This window comes from Akebia trifoliata, chromosome 8 (assembly GCF_017979445.1).
Source record: "Akebia trifoliata isolate Shusen 1 chromosome 8, ASM1797944v1, whole genome shotgun sequence".
Classification (NCBI taxonomy): domain Eukaryota; kingdom Viridiplantae; phylum Streptophyta; class Magnoliopsida; order Ranunculales; family Lardizabalaceae; genus Akebia; species Akebia trifoliata.
The window spans coordinates 40,747,648-40,774,925 of record NC_141382.1 but is presented as its reverse complement, the minus strand read 5'-3'; the positions used below and the strand labels follow the sequence as shown (position 1 = coordinate 40,774,925).

The window sequence follows — 27,278 nt, the reverse complement described above, 5'->3', positions numbered from 1 at the left end:
AACCGTCAAATTTTCCTGTTGAATTTTTTAGTTTTCACATAGAAGCACCGTAGCATAAACTAGCTTAAGAATTTGATAGTAATATATTATTGTCAGATCAATCAAAAATAGAAATAAAGATGGAGGTATTATAGGCATCTCGGATCACTCCCTAAGTAAATCTTTTGAATTATACTGGTTAGTTCTCCTTTTTGCTAGCTGCTTCAAAAGTCTTTTCAAAAGCTTCATTCATGCAAGAAGTAAAAATCCGGGAATTAATAAATTCCCTTTGCATTGTTGTCACCAGCTTTAGCTGTCCCATGTAAGAAACTACTGTAAAACGAAGACTCTGCAAACCAATTACACACCAAATTGAACCATATCTTAGATATTCATGCAAGAAGAGAAGATAATAAGGCAACATATATATATATATATATATAATATATATATATATATATATATATATATATATACTAATTAATTAAATATTTATTATTATTATTATAGGAAGTTTAAAATTTTCTTACTTTCTCTGCACGTATAACTAGTAAGTTTTAGAAAAAGCTTCTGTTAGTATTGCAACCTTTAAAAGTCGAGTGTGTAATCTTTTATTATTATTATTTTATTTTTTATAACATTGTATAAAGGGATTCGATTATGTATCACTTCAATTTTCATTGTATAGTGGATCATGAATGTACAAGTATTCCCATTTGACAGTAGGACAACTCATCTATCTCCAAATTAGCACTATAATTGAACTTAAGAGTTTGATCTTTCTTACAAGTGGCATAAGAGCAATGCACATCCCTCATGCCCATTCTCATATTGTCCTACTTCATATATACAAAGTTAGTAAAGTAAGGAGTTTTTGTAATAAAAATTGAACAGATAGGTCTGTCCAGTAAATGTCTCAACTTCATATATAATCTCATTGCATAGACTCAAAATTGAGTGATGATTTTGTAACTCAACCTGACAGGGTAACTCAATAACTCACTGATGTGGCAGGTGCAGAACCGTAGATTTTTTCCCTCGAGATACACAACTGCACATGTTTTATGGGGATGTGTAGTAGTGTATCTCAAGGGAAAATCTATGGTTCTTGCAGGTACACGTCAGTTGAATTTTTGAGTCACCCTGTCAGGTTGAGTAACAAAATCACTATACCACAAAATTTGTCTCTCATTGCATGAACACAAAAATTGTCTCTCACAGCACAGACACAAAATTTGTGTGTAAGAATTTTTTTTTTATTATAGCCAACTATGAATAATCAATGAGAGTATTAAACCAGTACATAAAAACATTTGAAGATAACTCATCACTCAATTAGCGTAATTAAAGACTATCAATTACATGCTCTTTGAAAACTCTTAGCCAAGGTCCTTTTGTAAAGAAGTTAGCTATCATACCATATCTATCTATCCAAGGAATATAGGTCAATCCTTCAGGAACTTTAATGCACTAAGATGATACTCGATTTTGATATGTTTAATATTATCATTCTCCAAAGTGTCCGATTTTCTAGAAAGGTTGTTGAGATGCTTTGTTTGGCCTATATAAGCAACAACTATTTCTCATATATGGAGCGAGCCTAACAAATTTCTTTTGAGGGAAAGTCAATCTATAACAGTCTCAAATGCGTTGGCACATTATGGATGATGTGAAGGTGCTTTTTGATGGTTACGAGATAAGGGATGATTCTCTTGGTCGGAATTTTTGTTCTTTTTTTCTTTGAGGGAAGGGGAGCGGGGGTGGGGGCTGGTTGTGATCTGAAGAGATTAAAAAAAAGTACATATATTGGCAATGGTAATGGGTCATAGAATTACACACTATCATTTAAGCTCTCCGATTTGCTGTTACAAAAGATTTTGATAAAATTATTGTTATTCGGATTCAAGCTATGCAAGAAAAGCCATCAATAGAGAATTAGAAGCCTCATTGAGCTGTGAGGTGTTGCTATATCAAATTGCTATGCTCGGAAGCAGATTTGCATCATTTTGTGTGGAGTTCAATTGGAGGGAACCCAACCAAGCTGCCGATTTATAAATGACATTGATTTTCTACAATATGGAGTTGATATTTACTATGAAAGTTCAAGTAAAATTAACTTAGTGAATGATGAAGTTCATCAGATGGGAACTAAACACATTTATATTAGGTATCATTATTTAGTATGAATTTTTTAAGTGGAGAGATTAATTAAAGTATTAATTAACATAAAAAATTACAATCAAACTCAAACAATAACGTATTAGAATCTTATGTAAGATATTATTCTATGAAATAAAAAAGAAAGGAAATAATAGATGAATATTAAATACCTGAGGTATTCCTGTCACAATGAAATAGAAACCACTAACTGGACAGTTCGCTAATTTCATTTTCTCCTTAGGACCAATCAAATTTGAAATCAAGGAACTTGTGTTCTTGAAACTTTTATAGACAAATTGAGCAAACCCCTACAGTGAAAAAACGCACTCTTAGCAGAAAAAATTTCTTCCAAATTTTTTACTAATAAATAGAATTGAAGTCTAACCTTTTGTCCAGTAATGCATCTGTATGTGGTCAATATTGCGTCATGGAGAAAAATAGACATCGAATTTTTATTTCTCTTCATATCTTCCTTTGCTTTGAACATGAAATGTAGGGGATCAACTTCTTCAATATGAGTATAAGAGGGCATTGATGTATAAACACAGCTCACTTGGTTGCCCCATATATTTGCCTTCACCATTTCATCAATATTTTTATACCCCTTCAACATTCTTTTGTTGAACATTACTTGTAAGGTCATACGTTTGGCGCTTGAAATTTGCTTTGTCCTCAATGAGTATAAGTGAATCATGTAATATATTAACCCGATGATTACATCATTCACGGTCTGTCGGACAATTACGGGAGCAAGTAATGAAAATTGTAACATAATTACTTAAGCTCAAAAAGAAGTAGCAGTTATACAAGAAAAATAATTAATGTAACTAATGTGGGTAGATATATTGTTTCACCATGAGGCGTCACTTACTCCCTATGAAAAGCCATTATATATTAAGTTTCGAAACCAAACTCTAACAACTAAATTTTAAAAGACAACTCACAATGTGATCACACAGCACATCTATGGTGCATCAAAGGGTACACATGCATCAAGAACACACACACACACACACACTTGCACGCGCACATTATGAGCAATGGATCATTATGTGAAAACTGGAAATTGTGACAAGAAAATTCGACGGGTCAAAACCCACAAATTTTAGAAAGAGAATTTTGATGGCCTATGGCCATTGAAATTTTTTATGATCCCCAATTCGATGGCTTAGAGCCATCAAATTTCTCCCATCCTCCATTAATTTAATGGTTTCGGTCCATCGAAAAAAATTAATTTGACAACGAAAATTTTGACGTCTTGGTCCGTGAAATTTATGAAATTCGACAGCCTTGGGCCGTCAAATATAGGCTTTTGTCACGTTGTGGGTCCTCATGACAAAGCCCTTTTACTCATCAATGTAAATCTGAATAACATTATGTAGCTTGAATGACAATACATGCATAAATATTCACAAAACTGAAGCTTAGCCCTAATTACTACTATACACTAAGAATTCCATATTATTATTTTTTATCAAAATCATGCGTAAGAGTGCCACCAGTTAGTGTATTTTTCTACACACAATATGAAAATATTAAGGATGTAAATTATTATCCGGATATATTTGATCTGATGAGATTCTTTTTTAAATAAATAAATCGGATACATGTACTTTATAAAACAATATCAACATGATTCAGTATATTCTCACACCTTAATACGGTGCAACACAACTATCATAACTACATGACCTAATCCTAAATAATGAAATGCTTGGCATCTTGCTATATTTTATAGTAAAATGTTTTTTTTATCTTTTGATCGGTAAGCGTGGTTTTGAGGCATCCCTCCCTTTCGTTAATGATGCTAGCGAAGATAATTACAAGGTAAATCATCAAGCATAATCACGTCAAGCTCTTGAGGAGGAACAAACTCATCCTCAGTTACATAGCCAAAAAATTAGCCACACGATTTGCTTCCCTCCAAAAGAATTCAAAAGCACATGATGTTAAACTCTTGTTCTAGTTGTGGAATATTACAGCTGATGGGAAATTCATGGTGTGAAGTGCCTGGTATGTGATTCATGAGCAACAAGACCAGTTTAGATGGAGTAGGTTTGTTTGGCATAAGGAGCTTATGACATTATATGCATGCATTGTTAGCCATCCAAAATAAACTAATGACGATAGAGAAGTTGTTGCAGAGAGGATTTATGATTCCGTCCAAATGTGTCCTTTGTTGCAAAGATAGGCAGACTAATGAACACATTTTCTGGAAATGTACATTTTTGGGTTGGATTTGGGGATCTGTAATGCGACGGTATGAAATTTTTTCTGATAATATGGAACGAAGCTCAGGGATGATGATGGTTTTGGAGAATGCATGTGATAACAAGACAGCTTTTGGCATTTGGGTTAAAGCAGCGTCTAATGCTCTTTTTTATCTTGTTTGGAGGGAACGGAATAAAAAAATATTTGAAGGAGTCTTTAAGAACGAAAACAAATCTTGAATGGTACTATTCAAGAGCTAATTATTCGATACTCTGATTTAGGTATGGCGGAGGCTGATTGGTAAAAAAACACATAACTGGAGATATGATCTTTCACCCCCCAGGCGAGGATTCCTATTTTTTTGCAGATGGTCTCGGCCGCAAGAATAATTTGTCAAGGTTAACACAGATGGAGCAATGACTAACGGGAGGTCGGTGTTTGGGTGGATTTTGAGAGATGATTGGGGCAGGTTTATTCTTTGTTCATATGGAGTTTGCTCTTTTGCCGATATAAATTTGGTTGAATTGTTCGCAATTCAGCAAGCTTAGTGGAGATTCACAACTTTGGAGTGAACAATGTAATTGTCTCCTCTGATTCTATTAGTAACCACTGGTTCAATTTTATTCTTCTTCTTGCCTCCTTTTTTATATTTTCCTGGAGTTGCTACACTTGACAATTCGGGTTCAAATTCCAGAAGTATTCAAACTACCCATTTCCACATTCTCATCTTGATAATTGTCCCTCAAATCAGGGTCCAACACACCTAAGGGATTTTCGATTTGCACTAAATTTTTTGACAGATCCTCTTCTTAGATTTCGACTATCCGAATTTCATTAGGAGTATGTTTCCCACCAGATTTATCCTTGACAAATTCCCTGCCCACATTCAAATCTGCAGGATTTGATTTTATTTGAGAGTAATTGAAGAAACTGCTGCCAATTTCAGCGCTACCTTAGGTTGTTCGGTTATGCTACAATCCTTATCCATCATGTTATCACATGCGATGATAGCTAGACTATTCTCTTCAGCCGAAAAAACTTTAATGAGTTGGACAACCACATCAACCTTATATGCCGCATGTACAGCCACATTTGCAGACACGTCATCTTTCCCTCCCAATCACACAACCACGTCATCTACTTTCTCCTTCTGAATTTCTTTCTTCACTTCCTTGTTATCACATTGCTCCTTGTTGTGATCAAAAGTCATATATTCCTTACACGGTCACGGCTTCCATTCAACAGTTAGGGGGGCAGTCCCCCAAGGGCTATGAAGTTCCTAGAAATCGATCTTAAGTATAGAGCCACCCCAAGCAACCTCACAAACTTTCTCCTTCTAGAAAATCCCAGAGCTTCTCTCTCTAAAACCTCTATTAATCATCATCAATTGCATTGCATAAAAATTACTATAACATAATCGCATATCCCTTTAAATAGAGAACGTACAATTGATTAAAAATGCCCTTTGGGCCAAGAATCGATTGTTGATAAGTAGTCAAAAACATCTATTGTGCTTGTTGGAGATCATCACTAATTTGTTTATGGATCTGGTTGCCAATTATGTTTCTTGATTAAAAAAAGTGTTTCTCCTCATTTGTTGTTAATTAAAAAAAGAAGATGTATGATGTACCAATGTTTCTAGAAGACGAAGAATAATATGCTCAACTCATATAGGCCTTGATTGGGCCATTATTGGTTTAGGCTAAATCAAAACCAAAGGATTCTAATTCGAGAGTGATGAAATTATCCAAATGGTTTACAATAATGGATTATAAACAGGGCACGCTCCATCGTGGGTTGGTCATTGGAAATGGCTTCAATTGGGCCTTAAAATGAAAATTGGGCTCAATATGAATCAATGGGCTCTGGGTCTTGATTAATCAAATCCCTAAGTAAGCTAGGACTGATTTGGAGATAAGATGAAATTTGGAATCAATAAGCAAACGTGAAAGAGAAGTTTGGATGTGGCAACCACTAGTGAAAGGCTTGGATGTAGTGGGCCCAATTCCTTGGAAAGTAAGTCTTGGAGTTGCTTGACAATAGTAATGGAATTGGCAATGTAGATTGTTGATTATTGTGACAATGGAGTGTGTTTGGCAAGGATTAAATGAGGATGAGTTGTGAGATGTCTTTCTACTGGTTTTAGCTAACAAAAGAGATCTTTCTAATGCAATGAATGTCGATAAGCTTGGCCGTCATTCTCTATCACCATGCCACTGGTACATCCAAAGCATGTGTGCAACCTCTAAGCAGGTCCTCAATGAGAGTTTAGATTGGCTATAATTGATAGCATCGCAAAAAGCTTTTAAGCTAATGAATTGAGAATTGCATTTTGTTGTAGTTAGGACGAAGGGATAAGGATTGTAAACCATTTTTATCTTTTTTATTTTCAGATCTTGATCAGTTTGAAAAAATTTGGATGGTGAACAGCGAGACCACATGAAGATTTGAAAGAATTGGATTGTTTTGTTGTGTCAAGAAAAAAGCTGAGAGAATGATATTTGATGAATTAACAATTAGTAGCAGATGATTTATCTTGTATCTACACTCGTTAGTAGTGTTTTTTAGGTAGGGGTCCCTTTAACCCCAGCTTATCAATCAAAAAAAAAATCAATTAGGTAGGAGTGCAACTCAATGGATTTAAATTGAGTAAATATTTGTCAGCAGTGTCAACACTACCAACAGAAAGACAGCACATGAGATCATTGTGCTCAACAAAGCCGGGTGCATTGACCTATCCCCTTGTTATCGAGTGCCCATTCGGCACTCCAGCTAATCCTCGTGATCTAGCTCAAGTCAGCCTTATCAAAGTGTCCTAATAGTCACAATAACTCACTTAGGCACTCACACTTACAAACAATTGTGTTTAATTTGAAAGCTTTAAGAATGAGTTTAGCCTATCTTAACAAGTAAATATTAAAGATTATGTGAATATCTGGATGCATTTGATCTCCAATGAGATTGTTATTGAATAGAGAACACAAAATGAAAAAAGCCTATATTTGACGGCCTAAGGCCCTCGAATTTCATAAGATTCGACGGACTAAGGCGTCAAAATTTTCATTGTCAAATTTTCTTTGCTGACGGTCCGAAGCCATTAAATTAATGGAGGATGGGGAGAAATTTGATGGCTTTAAACCATTGAATTGGGGATTATCAAAAATTTTAACGGCCATAGGCCGTCAAAATTGGCTTTCTAAAATTTGTGGCCTTGGGCCTGTCAAATTTTCCTATCAAAATTTTCAGTTTTCACATAGTGGAAGTGGAATATATTTAGTTATATAACTACCCGAAATACATCAACATGATTCAATCTATCTCCATCCAACTTAATAGAGTAATGATTTTCTGACTCCCCCACATAGCATACTGAAAATACTCTCTTGATGTGGCATGTGCTAGAATCATAGATCTTTTTTCCCTTGGGATACACAACTGCACATATTTATGGGGATGTGCAGATGTGTATCCCGAGGCATAAAATATATGATTCTAGCACATTCCACGTCAAGAGAGTAGTTTTAGTATGTAGGGGAGTCAACTTATCACGACTCAACTTAATACAGTGCAACATAATTACCCTTAGTACTTTGATCTTCTAATCCTAAATAATATAATAACGTTGGATGCATGCGATTTGGGTATGCAGCTAACATGGCAAGGGCACAGAACCACACATCTTTTTCATGTGTATCTTGATGAAAAAGATCTATAGTTTTGTGCCCTTGCCATGTCAAACATGTACCAAAATTGCGTGCATTCATCACGACTCTAAATAATATGATTTTGTGCACACTACGTGAAAATCCCAAATTTTAATCAAAAAATTTGTTGGGCCTAGCCCGACGAATTTTAAATCCCAAAATTTTGTTGCCTTTCGACCATGTTTTCAGTCTCTTTATCGATCTCTCTCTCACTATCTCTCTCTTGATCTCATCTCTCTCTCTTTCCCTCTATCTCTCTCTCACTGTCTCTCCTGATCAACCTCTCCATCTCTCTCTCACAGTCTCTCTCTCGATCAACCTTGCTATTTCTTTCTCTCTCTCGATCAATTGACCTCTCCATCTCTCTCTCACAGTCTCTCTCTCAATTTACCCCTCTATCTCTGTCTCTCTCGATCTCGATTGACCTCTCTATATCTCTCTCTCGATCTATCTCCCTTGATAGATCTCATCTCCCACTCTATTTGATAGATCGATCTCGATCTAGATCTGATCCTCGTTCTCTCTGTATCTCATCTCTAATTTCTCAAAGTGATCTATTGATCTCGCTACCTGTCTCTGATAGCTTAAAGTGATCACATTGGTCACAAAGGCACAGTCACCTGCTGCATCAGCTCACGCGACAAACCAAGAATCATTGCGACTTCGGACTAGGTACTCTCTCTAATCCCTCTTTTCTTTATATAAATTGTATTAGGATTTTTTATCTGATATATTTATATTTGGATTGAAGATTTAGATTTTTTATACGATATATTTAGATTTGGATTGAAAATTTGTAAACTTGTAAACTTCAAACCCAAAGTGAAGTAGTGCATCAAAATCCTAATGCAAGTCAAGTCTGGACTAATTTCATTTTTCTCATAGATATTTAATATTGATTGAGTTTTTCGAAATTGGTTCAAAACATAAGGGTGTGCTGACCAATCTAATATAATCCTTTGATTACACATAGGTTTCACTATGAATTATGAAACCAAAAAAGAAAAAAAAATGAAGAATATTACATAGGAGAGAAGATGAATTGTTTAGTTCAAGTGAATCAAGATCTCCTAAAGTTGCAAGAGTGAAACTATGGATGTAGTTGAGTTATAATTCTAAAAGATTTAAAATATCGTTTTGGAGGAATGTTTCAGTCAAGGAAATAAACAGTACTGCATACATTTGGATAAACTCAATGTTTCGCATCAATCTCGATACCGATAGATTCCTATATTTTGAAGCATGTAATTTGATTTGAATGAGTTTGGAATTTGGATTTGGACATTAAATACATATATGAAATTGTGAATAACTTAGCTTTGGATTTCTGCCATGAGATTTACCCATTTCGACAAGTTGTGGAAAAGCTAGAATGATTTAGAAGAGTTTGGAGAATACTAGAGTTAGGTAGATTATTCAAGACGAGTGTGGAGGGTTCTTCAACTGCACCATAGTTTCTAAAGAATTCCATGTTGTACATAAATAGAGAATCTATTTATAGGTTGAGTATAGAAATTTGCTTCGATGATTTTTTATAGAGAATTCTAGCGTTCATGTACCATTGAATTGATATTGTGTGTGTGTGTGTGTGTCTGTGTGTGTGTTTTAATGAATTAGCTGGACTTGAACGTACAACCTCAAAGTTGTTTTGCATTGTGACAAATCAACTGAGCTATGAGTCTAAGCTCATCTTATGTGGTTTGATCTTAGTTGTCCGCCTCCTCCTTCCTATATTAGGGGATGAGTGTCTCATTGTACATATGCTTGAGTGAGTAAAAACTTTAAGATTCTAAGCACTTTGTATATTTGTGTGTGTTGCCTTATGTGTGTCTCATTGCCTAAGAGAGTTGGGTTAATGGGTAACTTCTAATTCATTTTGGAGCATCAAATTGACTTCTGCTTCATCAAGAAGATTAGTTTAAAACTTTAAGTTGCATCGGCGCTATACATGACGAAGGGTTAGGTCCATGATAATGAACCATTAAAGCCTTATCCTTGTGAGAAGTTTTAGGCTTTTCAGACCAATTTTTCTTTTTCATGCCTTTAGCCAAAATCCAAACCTTCAAACCAAAGATCGTTATTGTATCGTGTCATTGAGCCCGGTCCCATCCCATGTACATGTGACTTTCCATTTTTATCGATAACTTAGTGGTGGGAAAAAAAATCTGTACGACATTTTTCAACCAAAACATTGCATGTAAATTAATGAAATGAGATGTGTGGTAATGATATTATAATTAAGTATTGTATATTTCACATAGATCTGATTTTGAATCTGTTTAGTTGCATTGAACTCAGATTGGAATGAATTTTTAGAATATGATCCATCACCCATTACCTCAATATGTGAAACCTACCACCATGGTAGTACACGACACGAGTAATAATGTTTTTATTTTATTTTATCTTCTTTTGTAATGCATTAACACAATGGCTTATGTAGAATTGGAAGAGGTTCTGACTTCTATTTTTGTTATTTTGTTTCTTATCTAGCTGATTCATTTATTTAAATTTGTATGTTACGTTATGTGAATTTTTGAAGGCGCTTCTTTTCTGATCAATCGAGCCTTACATCTCAGCAAACCTAACTTCTTTTTTGTTGCTTATTTATTAATTTATTTTTTTGAAGCGGGTTAATTTATTTAAATTTGTATATTTTAAAGTGCTTCTTTTAAGAACAATTCAAGTCTTACAACTCAGAACTTTTTACTTATTTCGTTTTTGGTAGCCGATTCATATTTTTGAGTTTATATGTACGATAGATGAATATTTCAAAGTTTCTTTTGAGAACAATTCAAGGTTTACACCTCCTATTGTTTTAAGTTTTATGCCTCACCTCATAAAGGAAAAAAGCCTTGTATATTCTTCACTGTTGAAAACATTGATTTGCACATTGGATGATTGAAGTGTCTGTTCATATATTTATCTCTGTATAATCAACATGCTAAAATATTGAGTGTCTAGGTGTCGGTTTTTGGTGTAACACATCCTCACAGTGCGTATTCACTAGATGACGCCCCTAAAACTGTTGTGCGGACCCTTAACCAAGGATCTAATGTCATGAGCATGGATTTTCATCCACATCAACAGACCATTCTTCTAGGTTTGCTACTTGAACAACTGCTTTTCGAATTTCCTTTTAGATTTTGGCATGTAATTTATTTATTTTGGGCCATAACACTGGTTTTTATTGTTGAACTCAGTCTTGTTCTAATTTTATGTTTTAGTTGGGACAAATGTTGGTGACATTGCGATTTAGGAAGTTGGATCTCGAGAAATGCTAGCATATAAACGTTTTGAGGTTTGAGATATCTTAGCTCGTTCAATGCCATTGCATGTAGTTACTTTATCTTATATCTTTATGGGGTCAAACACCATTAAATCTCAATAGTACCAATCCATACCAGTTGAATTAGGTCACTAGATAGAGAACCGTGGTATAAATATATTTATAATTGATCTAGGTTAATTTTTCAGGCATCAATGAGGAAAGATGCCTTGGTATTTGTTAATCGCTACGTTTAGGGACTAGATGGATCTATACTTGGTACAAGCTAAAATTTTCCTTGTTATCACTTGTGTCTCTTAGTTTTATATGTTATTTCTTTCCTTCAGATCTATTACTTTATCTTGTATCTTGTAGATGTAATTTTTTGCTCTACCTCAAGATCTTCCTTGAGAATTCCTAGCTCGGTGGATGGCCTACAACAGGACCACTCACTACATGAAAACTGAAAAATTCGACAGAAAAAATTGACTGGCCAAGGCTCATGAATTATAAAAATTGAATTTTGACAATCTAAAACCATCGAAATTCTTGATGTTCCCAGATTTGACGGCTTAAAACTGTCGAATTTCTCCCATCCTTTATTAATTTGATAGTTTCAAGCAGTTGAAAAAAAACATGATAATGAAAAATTCGACGCCAATTCGGCCTCTTGGTCCATTGAATTTTATGAAATTTAACAGCCCGAGGCTGTCAAATTTATGTCTTTTTCACATTGTGACTCTGACAATTAAGTTAGAAATTTAGTGCTAAACTAATAAAGTACTCTCAAGGAAGATTTTTTCTAACCTTTTGTGTAAATTGCTATCTGGTATTTATAGAGTTCCTAGCTCGTGGATTTCCTAGGATCCTTTCAATGATTTCTGTTGGTGTAGCTATGCCTACTCCCTAATCTATCAGCTACAGGAGTTGCTAGACCTGACTGGTCAGGGCAGGAGCAGTTTCAACCGATCTGTCAAGTTGGGGTTATCATATCTGATCTGATAGGTTTCACAGGCATCCGACCTACTTTTATAGAGTGCATGCGAAGGTCGGTTTTGATGCAAATCAGTGTGTTCTCCATTCAACTCAGAGAATCGGTCAGGATTTTCTGAGATTGCCATGTGTCAATCGCTCCAAGAAATATCCTCCACAATACCCCCTCTCGAGGTTTTGGATCTTGATCCGAGACCTCAAGATTATATATTGTCGACAAGTGGCAATCTCTAGTTGGTTGTTTTGTCTGACTTTCTCATTAATTGCGTAAATTCCTAATATCTGATCGTTCAGACTTCGAAGACGGCATATGTAATTATTGCCCTCGTGATGTGTGCTTCTGATTGTTCCGTTACGTTGCGTGTTTATGCACTGCTCACACATGGCGTTTTGGGGATAGCTGGTTCCGCACGCATTGTTCATACTTTTTCTTCGTTTCCAACGCCATTTAATGCGTTGTGGTTATCAATTGCTTCATTCCTCGAGGTCATCCTGGCCTTTGATTTGGTTTCGCATCTCGAGGCTTCTCAGACCTATATATACTTCATCCCCTCTCACTTTCTATTTTTACCTTTCGGCTTCTCTACTCTCTTATTTTCTTTCCTGCCTTCTACTCCTGCACTTCCCAAAGCTCGACACCAGCAAGGTTCCTGCAAGCTCCTTAAGCTCCCAAGTTTCTTTTCCCAAGTTGCCCTCTGTCAAGGTTAGAGATCAAGACCCTCTCCCCTCTCCCCTAAAAAAAAAAAATTTTGTTTTAATTCTCCACCTTCCAATGGCCAGGGGGAAAACCTATTTCCCCACACATTTTCTGTTGTTTAAGGTTAGGGAAGCTTATGTTGTCCATAGTGATGTGGGCATGTCCTACACGAATGAGCCCACATCTTCTCAAGATTTCTCACCAGTACCACCGTGGTATATTGGGGGTAACTTAAGGCAAGCCTCTGAGTTCCGTTAAGTAAGCTAACTTAGGAGGTTCTGAATTTCTATCGGAGGGCCCTAAGCCAAATGAGTAGAAATTTTTTCCACTTAATCCATAGTCTCGAGCAGATGAAAGCTCAGCTAGACGAGGGTCTACAACTCGGACTCCTTGACATCAAGACCCAATCCGCCTTGAAGGGGTTGCCCAAAAAGTAATGATTCTTTTATTTAATAAAGAGGATAGGGAAGCCATCCTTGTTCGAGCTCCCCAACTTGGACAAGGAATGGTTATTGTTCCTAATCAAGCTAACTAGCCGGTAGGAAAGCGTACGAGGAGACAAGCTTCCCCCTTTCATGTTCAATTCCTTTAATGGCCGTGGTGAATCTCCTCTCTTTTAATTCTTCTAATTTTTCACGTAGTTCTACAAGGTTCTGAATCTATCTTTCTTATTATTGCATGCCCGAACAAAGACAATAACATCGAGGATTCGATAGTGATATCATTTGCTATCTAATCCTGAGCTTTATCACCACACCACTAAGTCATTTCTCCTTGTTGACTTCTGTGGAAGAGGTTATTGTCCAAGTTGATAGAATCCACATCCCCAACCCTCTGACGACGAAGACATGTCTCTTCGCTCAAATCGCCCTACCCCCACCATTGACTACGATGATTCCAAGGCTGAGGTGATAGAGGTGCCTCCATCCGATGCTAGAGATGAGGACGAAAAGAACAACCAACCACTTCTCAAAAGGCTTAAGAGGGGTACCAACTCTCAACCTTTGAACATGGTTGCTCTTGCAGCCTTTTCTCCTCCCCCACCAACGGTCACCATTGCCCTACCACTCTGTAGACACCCCATTTTTGCACTCACCTGATTGATCAACTCGTCAACCCGATCGCAATGATTCCCAATGATGGATGTTATTTCCATTGTTTTATTTCGTTACCAGAAATGTTTCAGAAATCCGGATGAGGTATCTATAACTGATAAAACCTTAGAAACCACACTACGCTAGGAAAATACGACTCCAGACACATAGAAATCATCATCTTGCAGACCAAAAAGAAACTTCATGATAAAAATCACTAAAAATGATCAAATTACCAAAATACCCCTAACATCAAAACAACCCTAGAGCCTACGTTATGCTTAGGAAAACTTTCTCAAACACATAAAATAACAAATCGAAACCAAATAAATAACTTCGCCAATTTTAACAGAATTCGATAAAATTACGAAAATGCCCCTCATAAAGTTCACGACCATTTCACACAAAAAACTTCATAAATGACACAAACTAATATTTCCATTGAATTCCTTACGAAAAATCGATTCTAAAACATCCTAGAACATTAAAAACCGACTTAAAACGTGAAAAGTCCTCTCCGGGGGTAAAACGGTAATTTCACAATTTTCATAATTAAATATTTTGAAATTAATAAATAAAATATTAAATAATTAAAGTGAAACATTAATGAAATTAATTTAAAATTTTGAATTAAAAAAATCAATCAATCGGGCTTTCAAGTAAAATTGTTGAGGGTTCGTGGGATATTTCTTTAAGGACTCCTCCATTTGGGGGGTCCAAAGAATTAAAGATATTTTAGAGGGGGTTCTCCAAAAATTAAAAGTAAATCAAGCAAGACTGTATTCAAAGTATTAAAGTCAGTCAAGTGAGACTAAAGTCAAAATTAAAGTCAATTAAGCAAGACTGAAATCAAGATATTAAAAGTCAATCAATTAATACTAAAGTCAAAATATTAAAAGTCAATCAAATAAGACCAAAAGTCATAATAGAATTCTAATTAAATAATAACTATATCTAATAGAGTTTTAACTAAATAATAATTCTACCTAAAATAATTCTAATTAAAACACAATTCTACCTAAAACAAGTCTAACTAAAACACAACTCTAATTAAAAGAACTCTAATTAAATACTAACTCTATCCAAATCAACCCCTAAAAAAATCTATAAACAGAGGTGCTCACACCCTATTTTCGTATCAAATCATAAACCCTAAGAGAAGTAAGTCTAGAAGCCCCCCTAGCCTCCCATAAACCCCTAGTTTTGGAGCCCCAACTTCTTACCTAACATCCCTCCTTCAATTTTAGCCTAGAAAATACCTAAAAGCCCTCCAAAAATACCCCTAAATCCGCAACAAACTTGAAGAATTTAGATCCAAAAGCAAGGAGATACCTTGATCTCGGAGATCCGAAATCAAATTCGGAGACAGAACAAAGCAAGGGAGTACGGAACAAGAAGCTATTTTTGTCAGATCTGAGGGAGCAAAATCCTTGCTATCGGAAAGGTATCAGATTTTTTTATTTTTATTTCTATCTAGGTTTTTAGCAATGTGATTTACTTGGAAAGTTAGTAGAGACCGGCTTTGGCCGGGCGGGATTGGTGCCTAACACCTTCCAACCCCGTAACGTGATCCCCGGACTTTTTTTTTCTCTTTCGTAGATTAGTTTGCCTTTTTTAGAGTCAGTTTGGTTCCTAGTCCTTAACAACTAGGTGGCGACTCCCAAACCTCAAGGGTCAAAAGTGGATCCGCACCCCCCGCGGATCGAGGGCGCTTTCACGCTCCCTACCGAGTTATCTCAGGCGTCAGCCTCAACAATGGGATGTCGGGCTACAGGGACAACGACTTCCCTCCCTCTCCATGGGTGGTTAACTCGATCGTGGGTGGCCATCCTACCATGGATCAAGATTTCATGCTATCCAACTCCTGGGTAATGCGAAATTTATTCAAGTCATCGGTTCTTCTAAGGAACCTGGTGGCCACTAATAGACACTTCATTTAGGATCCGATGTGGTTCTTCAACGACACGTTCTGAGCTCTGGTCACGATAAGTTGTTTAACTATTTCATTTTCCTTTAATTACTTATATGCCAAGTATTCATACTTCGATGATTCGATGACTTTCAGGTTCAGCACGTCGTGGCCAAACTCGGTCAATCGAGAGACATAGCGCTAACCAATCGTAACAAGGCTAATGAGCTTACAAAAAAGCTTCATAGCGAAATAAACACTACCGCGTCCCATTCTCTAAAGATCCAAGCTATTTTGGACGACACAAGGTCAGAGCTAGAACTGGTGAAGAAAAATTTTGCCTTGGCGAAGGGGGACATTGCTTTGCTGAAAGGTCAGCTTGAAGTCAAAGAGGCCGAGAAAAAGAAAGTGCTAGAAGAGCAACTCGCCTCCCTTCAATCCGAGCTTGACTCCTCAAAATCGGCATGAGAGAAGGCGTAAAACAAGCATAAGGCCAAATTGAAAAAGGTCGAGCTGTCTGAAAAGAATAATTCTACCCCTTCCTAGCAAACAATCAAGCAAGCTCCCGGTGATGCCAATCATTCTGTCGATACTTAATTTATTTAGTTTCTTTTTTTGTACTTTTCATGTATTTGAATCACCTTTTGCTATGTGTAAGAGCTAAATTTTATCAATGAAAAGTTCACTTTTTTGTTCGTTTTTATTTGTAATCTTTGTTTCTGAAACAAATGTTCCTAAGAACTTCGTGACCTTCATTTGTTATGCAAATTTGGTCGATACGAGTTGTTGACTTAGTAAAATTTTTGGGCAAGCCAAAATTTTAAAGAATCTCTTGCCAGAGATTTTAACAAATCCAACTTTATATGGTCGAGCTTAGGTTGCCAAAACACACCAAGCCTTTTTACGCCTAGTAAAGGGCCAAAGCTTTTCGCTAAATCAACTCCTCATTTGGGCTCGGCACTAGTGAAGAGCCAAGGCTTTTCGCTAAACCAACTTCTCATTTGGGCTTGACACCAGTGAAGGGCCAAGGCTTTTCACTAAACCAACTCCTCAATTAGGATCAGCGCTAGTAAAGGGCCAAGACTTTTTCGCTAAACTAACTACATAGTTGGGCTCGATGCCAATAAAAAACCAAAGCTTAGTCTGAATCAAAGAATGCAATAGATGTTGGGGATAAGATGCTTTATTGATAGTATATTTTGAGATTGAAGGCATTCCATGGTGCCATGATTACATCTCCTGCTACTATTTTTAAATAATACGCCCCTACTTCTCTGACTTTACAAACGACGTATAGTCCCTCCTAATTAGCTCCCAGCTTTTCGCTATTAAGTTCTTTTGTGTTGGTGAATACCTTCCTTAATACTATGTCCCTGACTTTGAATTCTCTCCTTCGTGTTTTCCTGTCGTATGACCTCTTCAACTGTTGTTGATACCATGCAAGTATTTCCATTACTCTCTCCCAAGTTTCATCCAGTCAATCCAGATTCCATGCTATCATTTCTTCGTTTATGCTTGCTCCAACTACTTGCTTCTTGATGGTGGGGACTTGTACCTCAGTAGGGATGACAACTTTCATCCCATATGCCAATGCAAACAATGTCAGCCCTGTGGCCCTTCTAGGTGTTGTTCGGTACGCCCATAGTACGCTATGCAATTCTTCTACCTATCTCCCTTTATGCTCGGCTAACCTTTTCTTCAAATTGTCGAGGATAGTCTTATCTGAATCTTTTACTTGTTCATTTCCCTGCAGATACCTCGGAGATGATTAGAGTGAACAAATCTCATACTCTCTATAATATGACTGTACTCCCCTTAAACTGTGTCCTGTTGTCTGAAATTAATACATAAGGGATTTTGAAGTGCGTTATGATGTACTCCCATGTGAACTTAATAACCTTTTCCTCCTTGATCTAAGTGAGAGGGGTAGCTTTGACCCATTTGGTGAAGTAATATGTTGCCACCAAGATGAACTGTTTAACCCCTTTTCCTCGAGGAAGGGGTCTAACGATATCCATTCCCCAAATTGAGAATGGGCAGAGAACTATCATCGAATGAAGCTCATTAGCAAATTAAAGGTTCATTTGCACATACCTCTGACACCTGTTGCACATCCTGATATACCTCTTACAATCTTCTTGAATTTGTGGCCAAAAATAATCCTAAGTTACTACTTTGTTTGCCAATGATCACCCTCCCGAATGATTACCACATATTTCTTCATGTATTTCTACCATCATCAACTCGGACTCTTCTATATTTAGGCATTTCAAGAGGGTTCCTCCAAACGACATTTTGTATAGTTCTTCGTCGACGGGTGTGTACCTTCCGATCTTGTAGAAGAGGTTTTTGGCTTCTTTCTTATCCTAGGGGAGGGTCTCTGTCTAGAGGTATTCTCTGTATTTCTACATCCAACCTAACTTCTCGCTGACCTGCATACACTTCTCCAACCGACAGTTAGTGCATGTTTTTTGCTGGTATTCTACTAGTATAGCTCGAGATTTCTAATCTCCGAGCATTAAGACAATGACGCTAGTAAATCTGCATACCTGTTCTCATCCCTCAAGATTCTACTTATCTTGATCTCAGTGAACCAACTAAGCTATTTTCTTACTACTGCTAGATACTTCGCCATTCGCTCATCTTTAGCCTTATACTCCCTGTTGCACTGATTTACGACTAGCTGGGAGTCTATGAACATCATAAGTTTATCGATCTTGAGATCTTTCTCCATTTTGAGCCCATTTATGATGGCTTCATATTCTGTCTCGTTGTTTAATGCCCTGTACCCGAGCTTCAACACTTTCTCAAGCCTATCATTGCTCGGGGTTACCAATACTATTCCGACGCCCGACCCTATGTAATTTGACGATCTGTCAACAAACATCATCCACCATGCCTGGTTGCTCTAAATGCCGGCCTCATCTATCGTTTCATCATTTTTGTCATCTTCTTCCCAGTCAAGATCCTCAATTGGAAAATCTATCAACACATGTCCCTTTAAAGTTGTTCGCCCCTCGAACTTCAAATCGTATTCTCCAAGAGTTACTGCCCACCTTGCCATTTTCCTAGACTTATCTAACTTGTACATCATATCCTTCAATGGGTGGTCAGTTACTACCTGGATTCAGTGGGACAGAAAATAAGGTCAGAGTTTGTGAACCTAGTAAACCAAGGATAGGCCGATTTTCTCAGTCGTTGTATACTTGACTTCTGACAGGTCAAGTATTTTGTTAATGTACTAAATAATGTACTTTTGTCCGAGGTTTACCTTAAATAGAACCGAGCTGATGGACAATGTCGTGATTGCTAAATAGATCCCCAATTTCTCCCATTTTTCTGGAGTGTTGAGTATGGGTGACTGTCCCAAGTACTTCTTCAAGTTGTGGAAGGTTCTCTCACATTCTTCGCTCCACACGAATCTTTTTTCTCTTTTCAACAAGTCGAACAATTGATGACACCTGTTCCAGACTTGAGAAATGAACCTGTTCAAGGTCACTATCCTCCCAGCTAAAGTTTGTACCTACTTCAGGTTCTTTAGACTTGGCATCTCGAGCAAAGATCGAATCTAATCGGGGTTTGCTGCAATCCCTTTCTTTGTAATGATATGCCTGAAGAACTTACTGAATGACACCCCCAACATGCATTTCTTTGGCTTTAACCTCATTGGATATCCCCTTAGGCGCTCGAACGTCTCCTCAAGGTCTTTGAGTTAGTCTTTTGTTATTTTACTTTTCACTAGCAGATCGTCGATGTAAACTTCAACCGTTCTGTTAATCATGTCTCTGAACATTTTAGTTACCGGCTTCTAGTAGGTTGCCCCCGCATTCTTTAACCCAAAAGGCATGATTTTGAAGCATTATAACCCGAATATCCATCCATGAAGGACATCCTTTTGTGCCCCGATGTAGCATCAACTAATCTATCGATCCTTGAAAAAAGAAAGTTATCTTTAAGGCACGCTCTGTTGAGGTTGGTGAAATCGATGCACACTCAGACCCTCCCATCCATCCTTAGTATTGCCACTACATTCGCTATCCACTTGGGGTATTCGACTTCTTTGATGAACCCTGTCCTTAAAAGCTTGCCAATCTCCTCATTCATCCCCTGCCTTAGGCATGGCGACAATCTCCTTGGTTTTTGCCGCACTGGGTGAAATGTCTTATCTACATTTAATCGATGGCAGGCAATGAGGGGGTCTATCCCTAGCATGTCCTCAAAAGACCATGCAAAAATATCTTTATTAGTTCTAAGAAATTGCACCAGCACATCCCATTCTTCCTCCAACAGTATTGCTTCAATGTTTACCAATTGCTCCCTACTAGCTCCGAGATCTACTTGCTCTACTACCTCGACTATCGTTGCCCGTTTTCTCCGCAATTCTTCCTGTAATTTCTATAAGTGCTCATCTTCGATAGGTGGCGCTTTTCTCTTTTTCGGAGGCTCAGTTCCATTATACTTCACGGGCTTTATGGCCAAAGAAATACACTTATGGGCCATCTCTTGGTCTCCCTTGATCTCCACCACCTCATTTTTGCTCGAAAATCTGATTATCTGATGATAGGTCAATGGACAGGTCTTATCTCATGTATCCACCTCCTCCCGAGAATGGCATTGTATGCCGAATCTGAATCGATTACTATGAACCTTGTCATAACCACCTTTGCTCATGTTGTTATACGGAGTGTGATCTCTCCTACTGATCTAGTTGGGGCCCCGTTGAATCCAAACACAGTGGTCTGAGTTGGTAACATACTCTCCGAGATCCCCATCTTTTTTGTCGTTCTTAGGAAAAAGATGTATATCGTGCTTCCTACATCGACCAGAATTCTTTTGAGGTTTATATTGTCAACTAGAAGTGTTATGATAAGTGCGTCTTGATGAGGCATAGCTATACTTCGAAGATCGTCTTCCATGAATGCTATCGCCTAGCCCCCGTGGCAAGATTCGACCTCCATACCTCACTAACCCCAAGGACACTTGGTTGACACCGATCTCGTGGCGTATCTTCATTACTCATGCACCCCCGAGATAGTGTGCACCATCCTACGATTCTCGGGTTCATGTTGTCTTTCCCCTTTAAGCAGTTGAGGTTGCGATTTTCGATTCTCTTCCCCCCGTACCTCTCTTCTTTCTCTAAATATAGGGGCCACGTACCTCCTGAGTTTTCTGTCCTCGATCATATCTTATATGATATGCCGCAGCTTGTAACAGTCATCGGTCGAGTGATCCTCTACTCCGTGGTACTCATAGTACGGGTTTCTTGACTTTTCTCGGTAGTCCTGAGGTGGTTGTATGAAGTCGAGGTCGTCGCGTATGTGCTTTAATATCACTAATAGATTTTCGTTGAGCGGAGTATATACCCTTCCTCTCTTCCACCTCGACTGCTCTTTCGGGTCCCGTCGTCTCTTCTTGTTACCTTTATCACCTAGCTCGATTTTGACTTTCAAATTTTTTGGATTTTTTATACTATTAGCAACTGTCTGTGATGTTGGCTTTTTTCCTTGTAGCGACTCCTCTACCATGATGTACTTCTCAACTTTTGCATAGACATCCTCAAGTTATGAGGGATCAAAGTTTATCAGTAACTCATGCAACCATGTTTCGGGGATGATCGCCGCCACATAAGCTATGCAAGCATTTGCCTCATCTATACTTTCAACAGCTAGTACCTTTGTTCAAAATTGGGTCACAAACAAGTGTATATCTCGTCGACCTCCTATCGTAGGTTAAAAAGCATGTTCATTCCTACTTTTTTTTCGCAAATGGACGAATTGTCTAACAAACATCTCTTCTAGCTTAGAAAAACTCGTTATTAACCCAATAGCCAACCCTTGGAACCACAACATAGCTCCTTGCCTCAAGGTTGACGGAAGAGTTTGCATAGTAGTGAATCGTCGTTCTGATACAAGACCATTTGGCTCTTGTAGTGGAGGATATGGTCCATTGGATCTCTCGTTCCGTTGTAGAGTTCGAATTTCTATGGGTGAAATGCTCTTGGGGGGTGAGAGCTCATTATTGCTTGTGAGAACAACATCTCCTTAAGTTCCCGAATGGTATTTCAAGCTCTCTGTCCTAGATCTCTTCTTCGGGCAAGTTCCTCATCTCTCATTTTCAGCATCTCTTTGACTTTTCCCCTCATCATTGGATTCTGTGTTTTAGAACTTCCCTGTTGTGATCTTATTGCTATCGAATCCACAGTTCGATCTCCCTCGGTCCGGGTTGTTGCACGGAGCATATGCCCCTAACTACCTTCTCCCTCTAAGCCTCCTCCTGTCTCAGTTCCCTCGTCTAGTCTCTGTTTGAACTCCTCGTTTTCTCTCCATATCGTTGTGATCTCGTTGTTCTGCTTTTCTAACCCCCTGCGCATCTCTACTCTCATTTCTATTAACAAATGATACATCGCAAGCATTGGATCTTGTGGTGATAGAGGTGGATCTACTGGTAAGGGTTTGATGGTTCTCCATGTCCTTGACCTCTTGCCCTCACCATACTAGTCATTTTTATCTTGTAAAGTTCTCACGGATGGCACCAAATTGTAAATGCAATTTTTTTCTCTATCTCGAGATGCTCCATGAAAATTCCTAGCTCAATGGATGGCCTGCAACAGGACCACTCCGATGATCAAGTTAGAAATTTAGTGCCGAGTTAATAAAGTGCTCTCAAGAAAGATTTTTTCTAACCTTTTGTGTAAGTTGCTATCTGATATTTATAGAGTTCCTGGCTCACGGATTTCCCAGGATTCTTTCAATGATTTATGTTGAAGTAGTTGTGCCTACTCCCTGATCTATCAGTTGCAGGAGTTGCTACACCTGACTTGTTAGGACAAGAGTAGTTTCAATCGATCTGTCAGGTTGGGGTTGTCACATCTGATCTATAAAATATGGAGTGTCACATCTGATCTGACAAGTTTCACAAGCATCCGACCTACTCTTATAGAGTGCGTACAAAGGTCAGTTTTGATGCAGCTAGTTGTGTTCTCCACTTGATTCAGAGAATCGATCACAATTTTCTAAGATTGCCACGTGTCAATCGCTCCGAGAAATATCCTCCTCATATCTTCTAGGTGTTGCATTTTCGAAACACATTGTTCAAACATATACTTACAGTCCAATCAGAGAATTGAGACAACATTTGGAGGTATCCCACGTGGCGTAGATGTTTTTATTTTCTTAGTTAAGCAAGATACAGATTGTTGACTGTGTGTGTTGTAGATTGATGCCCATATTGGTGGAGTTAATGATATTTCCTTTTCTCATCCCAACAATCAACTCTACATTGTCCATTGTGGTGATAACAAGACAATTAAGGTATTAACTTTGAAGTTTTATTTGGTTTTGGCGGAAAAAGTTAATTTGGTTGAGCTCATGTTACTTCTTCATATAATAGGTTTGGGATGTTGTAGCTGGATGCAGGCTGAAGGTCATGAAGCTTCTATTTACTCTGTCTACCCTCACTATAAAGAGAATATCTAGGTACCTCTCCTTTAGAATTTATTATCTGTGGATTTATATCATTAAAGGGACTCACATGATTAGAATGGTCTATTGCTAGCTACTAATATAATGAAGTAATAGGTGAAAAAACCACTTGAATGTTTGATCTCATTAAGGATGAGGGCTGAAAGTGTATAAAATAAAAACAAGGATGTTTAAGCATGTTTTAGGTACTTAATTATTTGTTCAATTTCAAATTTAGAAAGCATAATTTTGCTTCTTGACTTGTGCCTTAATTTTTGTGTTCTTATTGTTATTTGTTGTGAGCAAAATATACATAGTTCATTTTTTTACAAGTTCTACAATTTGGTAGTATGCCTATATCCATGGATGACATGAGACTTGAGAATGATTCACAAACTTTAAGAAATTACAATCCAGGTTTCTCCACTCTCTCTAATTTCTAGATCCCTGAAACACTAGTTTTTATGTTCAATTTCCCTCTCCCCAAGACCCTAATTTGAGTATAAGTATTTAGTACTTTCATGGTTGTCAATCACCAACTAGATACAAGAAATATATCACAACACATATATTTGTCAATTCATGTTCATGTGTCATGTATATTTGTGTATTGTGTGTCTTGTGTTATGTGTAATGGTTGTCATGTAGGATTCGGTGGGGCAGAGGCAAACGGTATTCGGCTCACAGCTCTGGTGGAACTAAGAAGTGGACACAACACGATATGAAGGATGGCAGAAACTAGTGAAAGACCTATATACCCACGATATTCAAATGATGACTTACTACAATCCTTGTTTAGCTCCGGTACTCATCTTCTCCCTTGTCGATGCTAAAACGAATAACATGATGTTAAAACCATCTTTACATTCCTATTGGAGGCTACTTTCAACAGTTTGTTGAAGCTTTTGCTCACTATCGCAAACTCATGAAAAGCCAAATAGAAAGTGAAACCTCTTCGACAAAGCCAAAAACTTGGGCATATTAGTGAAAGACAAGAATGGAGAAACAAGCACAGTTCCAAATACAGGATTTGAGATCGGGATGTTGGATTTGACACACCCAGATGCCGCAAGTTGGTTCAAGCAGATCCTACATGAAATAGTGGATTGTGGGGTCAGAAGGTAGATGGTGGATTTGGCGAAGGCCTTCCATTAAATATCTCAGTCCATTTAGGTTCAAAACTTTAACAATTATATTTCCCGAATTCGTGAATAATTTGTATATGCCAAAATTAATTAATTTGGACATTTATTGATTAGGTGAAAATCTTGTTTCTTAGATTTCTTGAAATTGGGTTTGGGCTATTTGTTATTCTCAAATGACTTGTTCTTATAGTCTCACTTGAGACTTTCCTTCAATAAGGTTAGCATATGATTTGAACTTAGGAAATTTTCTTTGAAATCTCACACTTGGATCTTTTAGGTTCATATATCTTAGTTTTGAAATTGTTTCTATTTATTTTCTTAATTATCAAGGTCAACTGAACTCCCTGATGATATGAGTTCAGTTGGATCTCTTGAATTGAGGAAAAAATCTTTTTTCCCATCTTCCACCTAAAACCATTAGGAATTTCGCCACCAAATTTCATATGATGTCAAGCTACTTTTTCCCACCCGTAAAAAGAATCTGTGGTGCTTGGTTTGAATTGGCTTAGACATGTTGGTTTGGCCATCTTACCCATAAATGAACACTTAAAATAGTTCAATTTCTACTTTTTGATGATTCTCACACTCCCAACATAGATCCATTGTAGCACTTTAGGCCACTCCCAACATAAAACCATGTTCTAGCACTTTCGGTAACTAAGTTTTAAACTAGCTACTATTGGCATTTTCTTTGTGTCTTTTCTAAGTATTGAGCAATGAACATTGGTTGTGGCATATCAAAATAACTGGTTCTTTTGCTAGTGGGTTATGGTTACTTATAGTTGTTCTTCATTAGTGGAGGACTGCTTGATTACAACTAATCAAGTTAGCCTGGAATTGGTTGTCTATCGACTTGTTTTTCGATTTGCTACTAATATTTATAAATATACAGTTCTTGAAAATCTTGATAGTATTTTGGCTTCATATAATATTTCTTATTGTTTACTTTGAGTTGATATCTCAATATACCAAATCTTTTATGTGTAGGTATGAGAGCGTTAGTAGGATTTCTTTGAGAATAATGGCAATGTAGGGAAAAGCCAAATCTAGAGGAAAATAAGAGGATACGATAGAGCAAAGAGAGCCAGAAGAGATCAAAGGCATCACGACCATTTGCTTATAATTGTGTTTTATTTTTAAGAAATTATGTTACGTAATTTCATTTATAAGTGTCCAATTGCTTCAATTAGAGCTTGTTTAGTAATGGAATTTCAATATATAATATGAATTTTGATTTGTTTAGTTTAATTTGGAGTTTGTTTTATGATTTTTGTTTTATTTTTTTATTACTATTTCATTTATTGTGATCGGTGAATTAGAGGATCGTCCTATTATTTGTTAAACCTCCATATTCGACGTGCATACTCTATGAATTTTCTTTTTTTGAGACTCATTCTCCAATGATTTGATAGTTAAAGACCGTAAAAAAAAAAGAATCTACAAGAAAATATTTGACAGGCATATTTGATGAGATGGTCCATCAAATTTCTCAAAATTTGACGGGCTGAGACCGTCAAATATGGGCTTTTTTAACATAGTGGCATAACTGCATATCCATATATCTAAATACGATACTACATAACTGATACTATAATGCATACTCGATCTATGATGCAATTTGTTTAAAAAAGCACAAGGCCGGTGTAGCACATAAGATTCATTTAATTATTGCTACCAGGAGTTAAAGAAAAATTAATTCAGAAAATGGTAAATCCATTTTTAGAATTAAAATGAATAACTTCCAGAAATAATGCTGATCCTGTTTTACAAAAAAAAAAAGTGCTCAAGGAAACTTACCCCTCCAACCTTGGATTGAACTTGTTTGATAAGCTCAAGGGATACATTGATGGACGAGATATCCATTGGTTCGAATTCAACTCCAGGCTTCCCTGATCGAATTGCACTCGTCGAGTCTTCTAAAACTGTACCCCTCAGAAAGTTGAAAGTCAAATCAAAAACAGTGTTACTCAACTTAGAAAAAAAGCCCCTGCAGAAACTCCCCATCCCTTCATTTAATCTCAAAGACATAGCTGGGAAAGTGAGAGGAAGAGAAGGATTATCTGCCCTTTGCAATCCATTAGAAAGTACACCAACAAGGGAATAACCATCTCCGATTGCATGGCTAAACTTGAACACAGCAGATGAAGCACCAGTGAGTGTTGGGTACTTGATCACATGGAATTCCCATAAAGGTTGATCCTCTGAAAACTGCTCACCAGCTATCTTCGACAAGTATACTCTTAAGTGTTCTTCGTAGTCAGCTCGCGATAAACCTATAGGGAACGTAGGGACAATAATATGGTCTTCGACTCTCACCTCGACCTTCTTCCACCGAACCTTGTCCTTCTTATTAGTATCAATGATGGATTGAAAGCGTATGTTACTAGGTAAGAGTACATTATTCGCAATTTCAATTATTTTATGTTCGTCTATGGGAATCTCGAATTCCAAAACTGAGATGACAGTTAAAGACATGGTAGAACTATTGAGACATTGGGACATTGGGCTAAGAGGTATGAAAACTTCTTGCTGTTGTTGTTGTTCTTCTTCTTCTACTAGTGCTTGTTTTTCCCCTTTCGAAGCCATTGAAACTTCTGCTATGCTTCCCTCTCTGCCTCCTCACCATGTTTAATTTAAAACAGATCTTGAACATGAAGT

The 27,278-nt window shown here is 37.3% G+C and overlaps 1 protein-coding gene across 1 annotated transcript; it reads right to left on the bottom strand.

Annotated features, from left to right (window-relative positions):
- On the bottom strand, window positions 1-27,278 carry LOC147396833 (wax ester synthase/diacylglycerol acyltransferase 11-like). The gene is made up of 4 exons (XM_086451080.1): window positions 26,418-27,278; window positions 2,525-2,869; window positions 2,310-2,447; window positions 1-328 (listed from the first exon to the last, which is right to left on the bottom strand). Exons 1-4 carry the CDS (start codon window positions 27,204-27,206, stop codon window positions 179-181), a joined length of 1,422 nt encoding a protein of 473 aa, XP_086307206.1. The 5' UTR covers window positions 27,207-27,278; the 3' UTR covers window positions 1-178.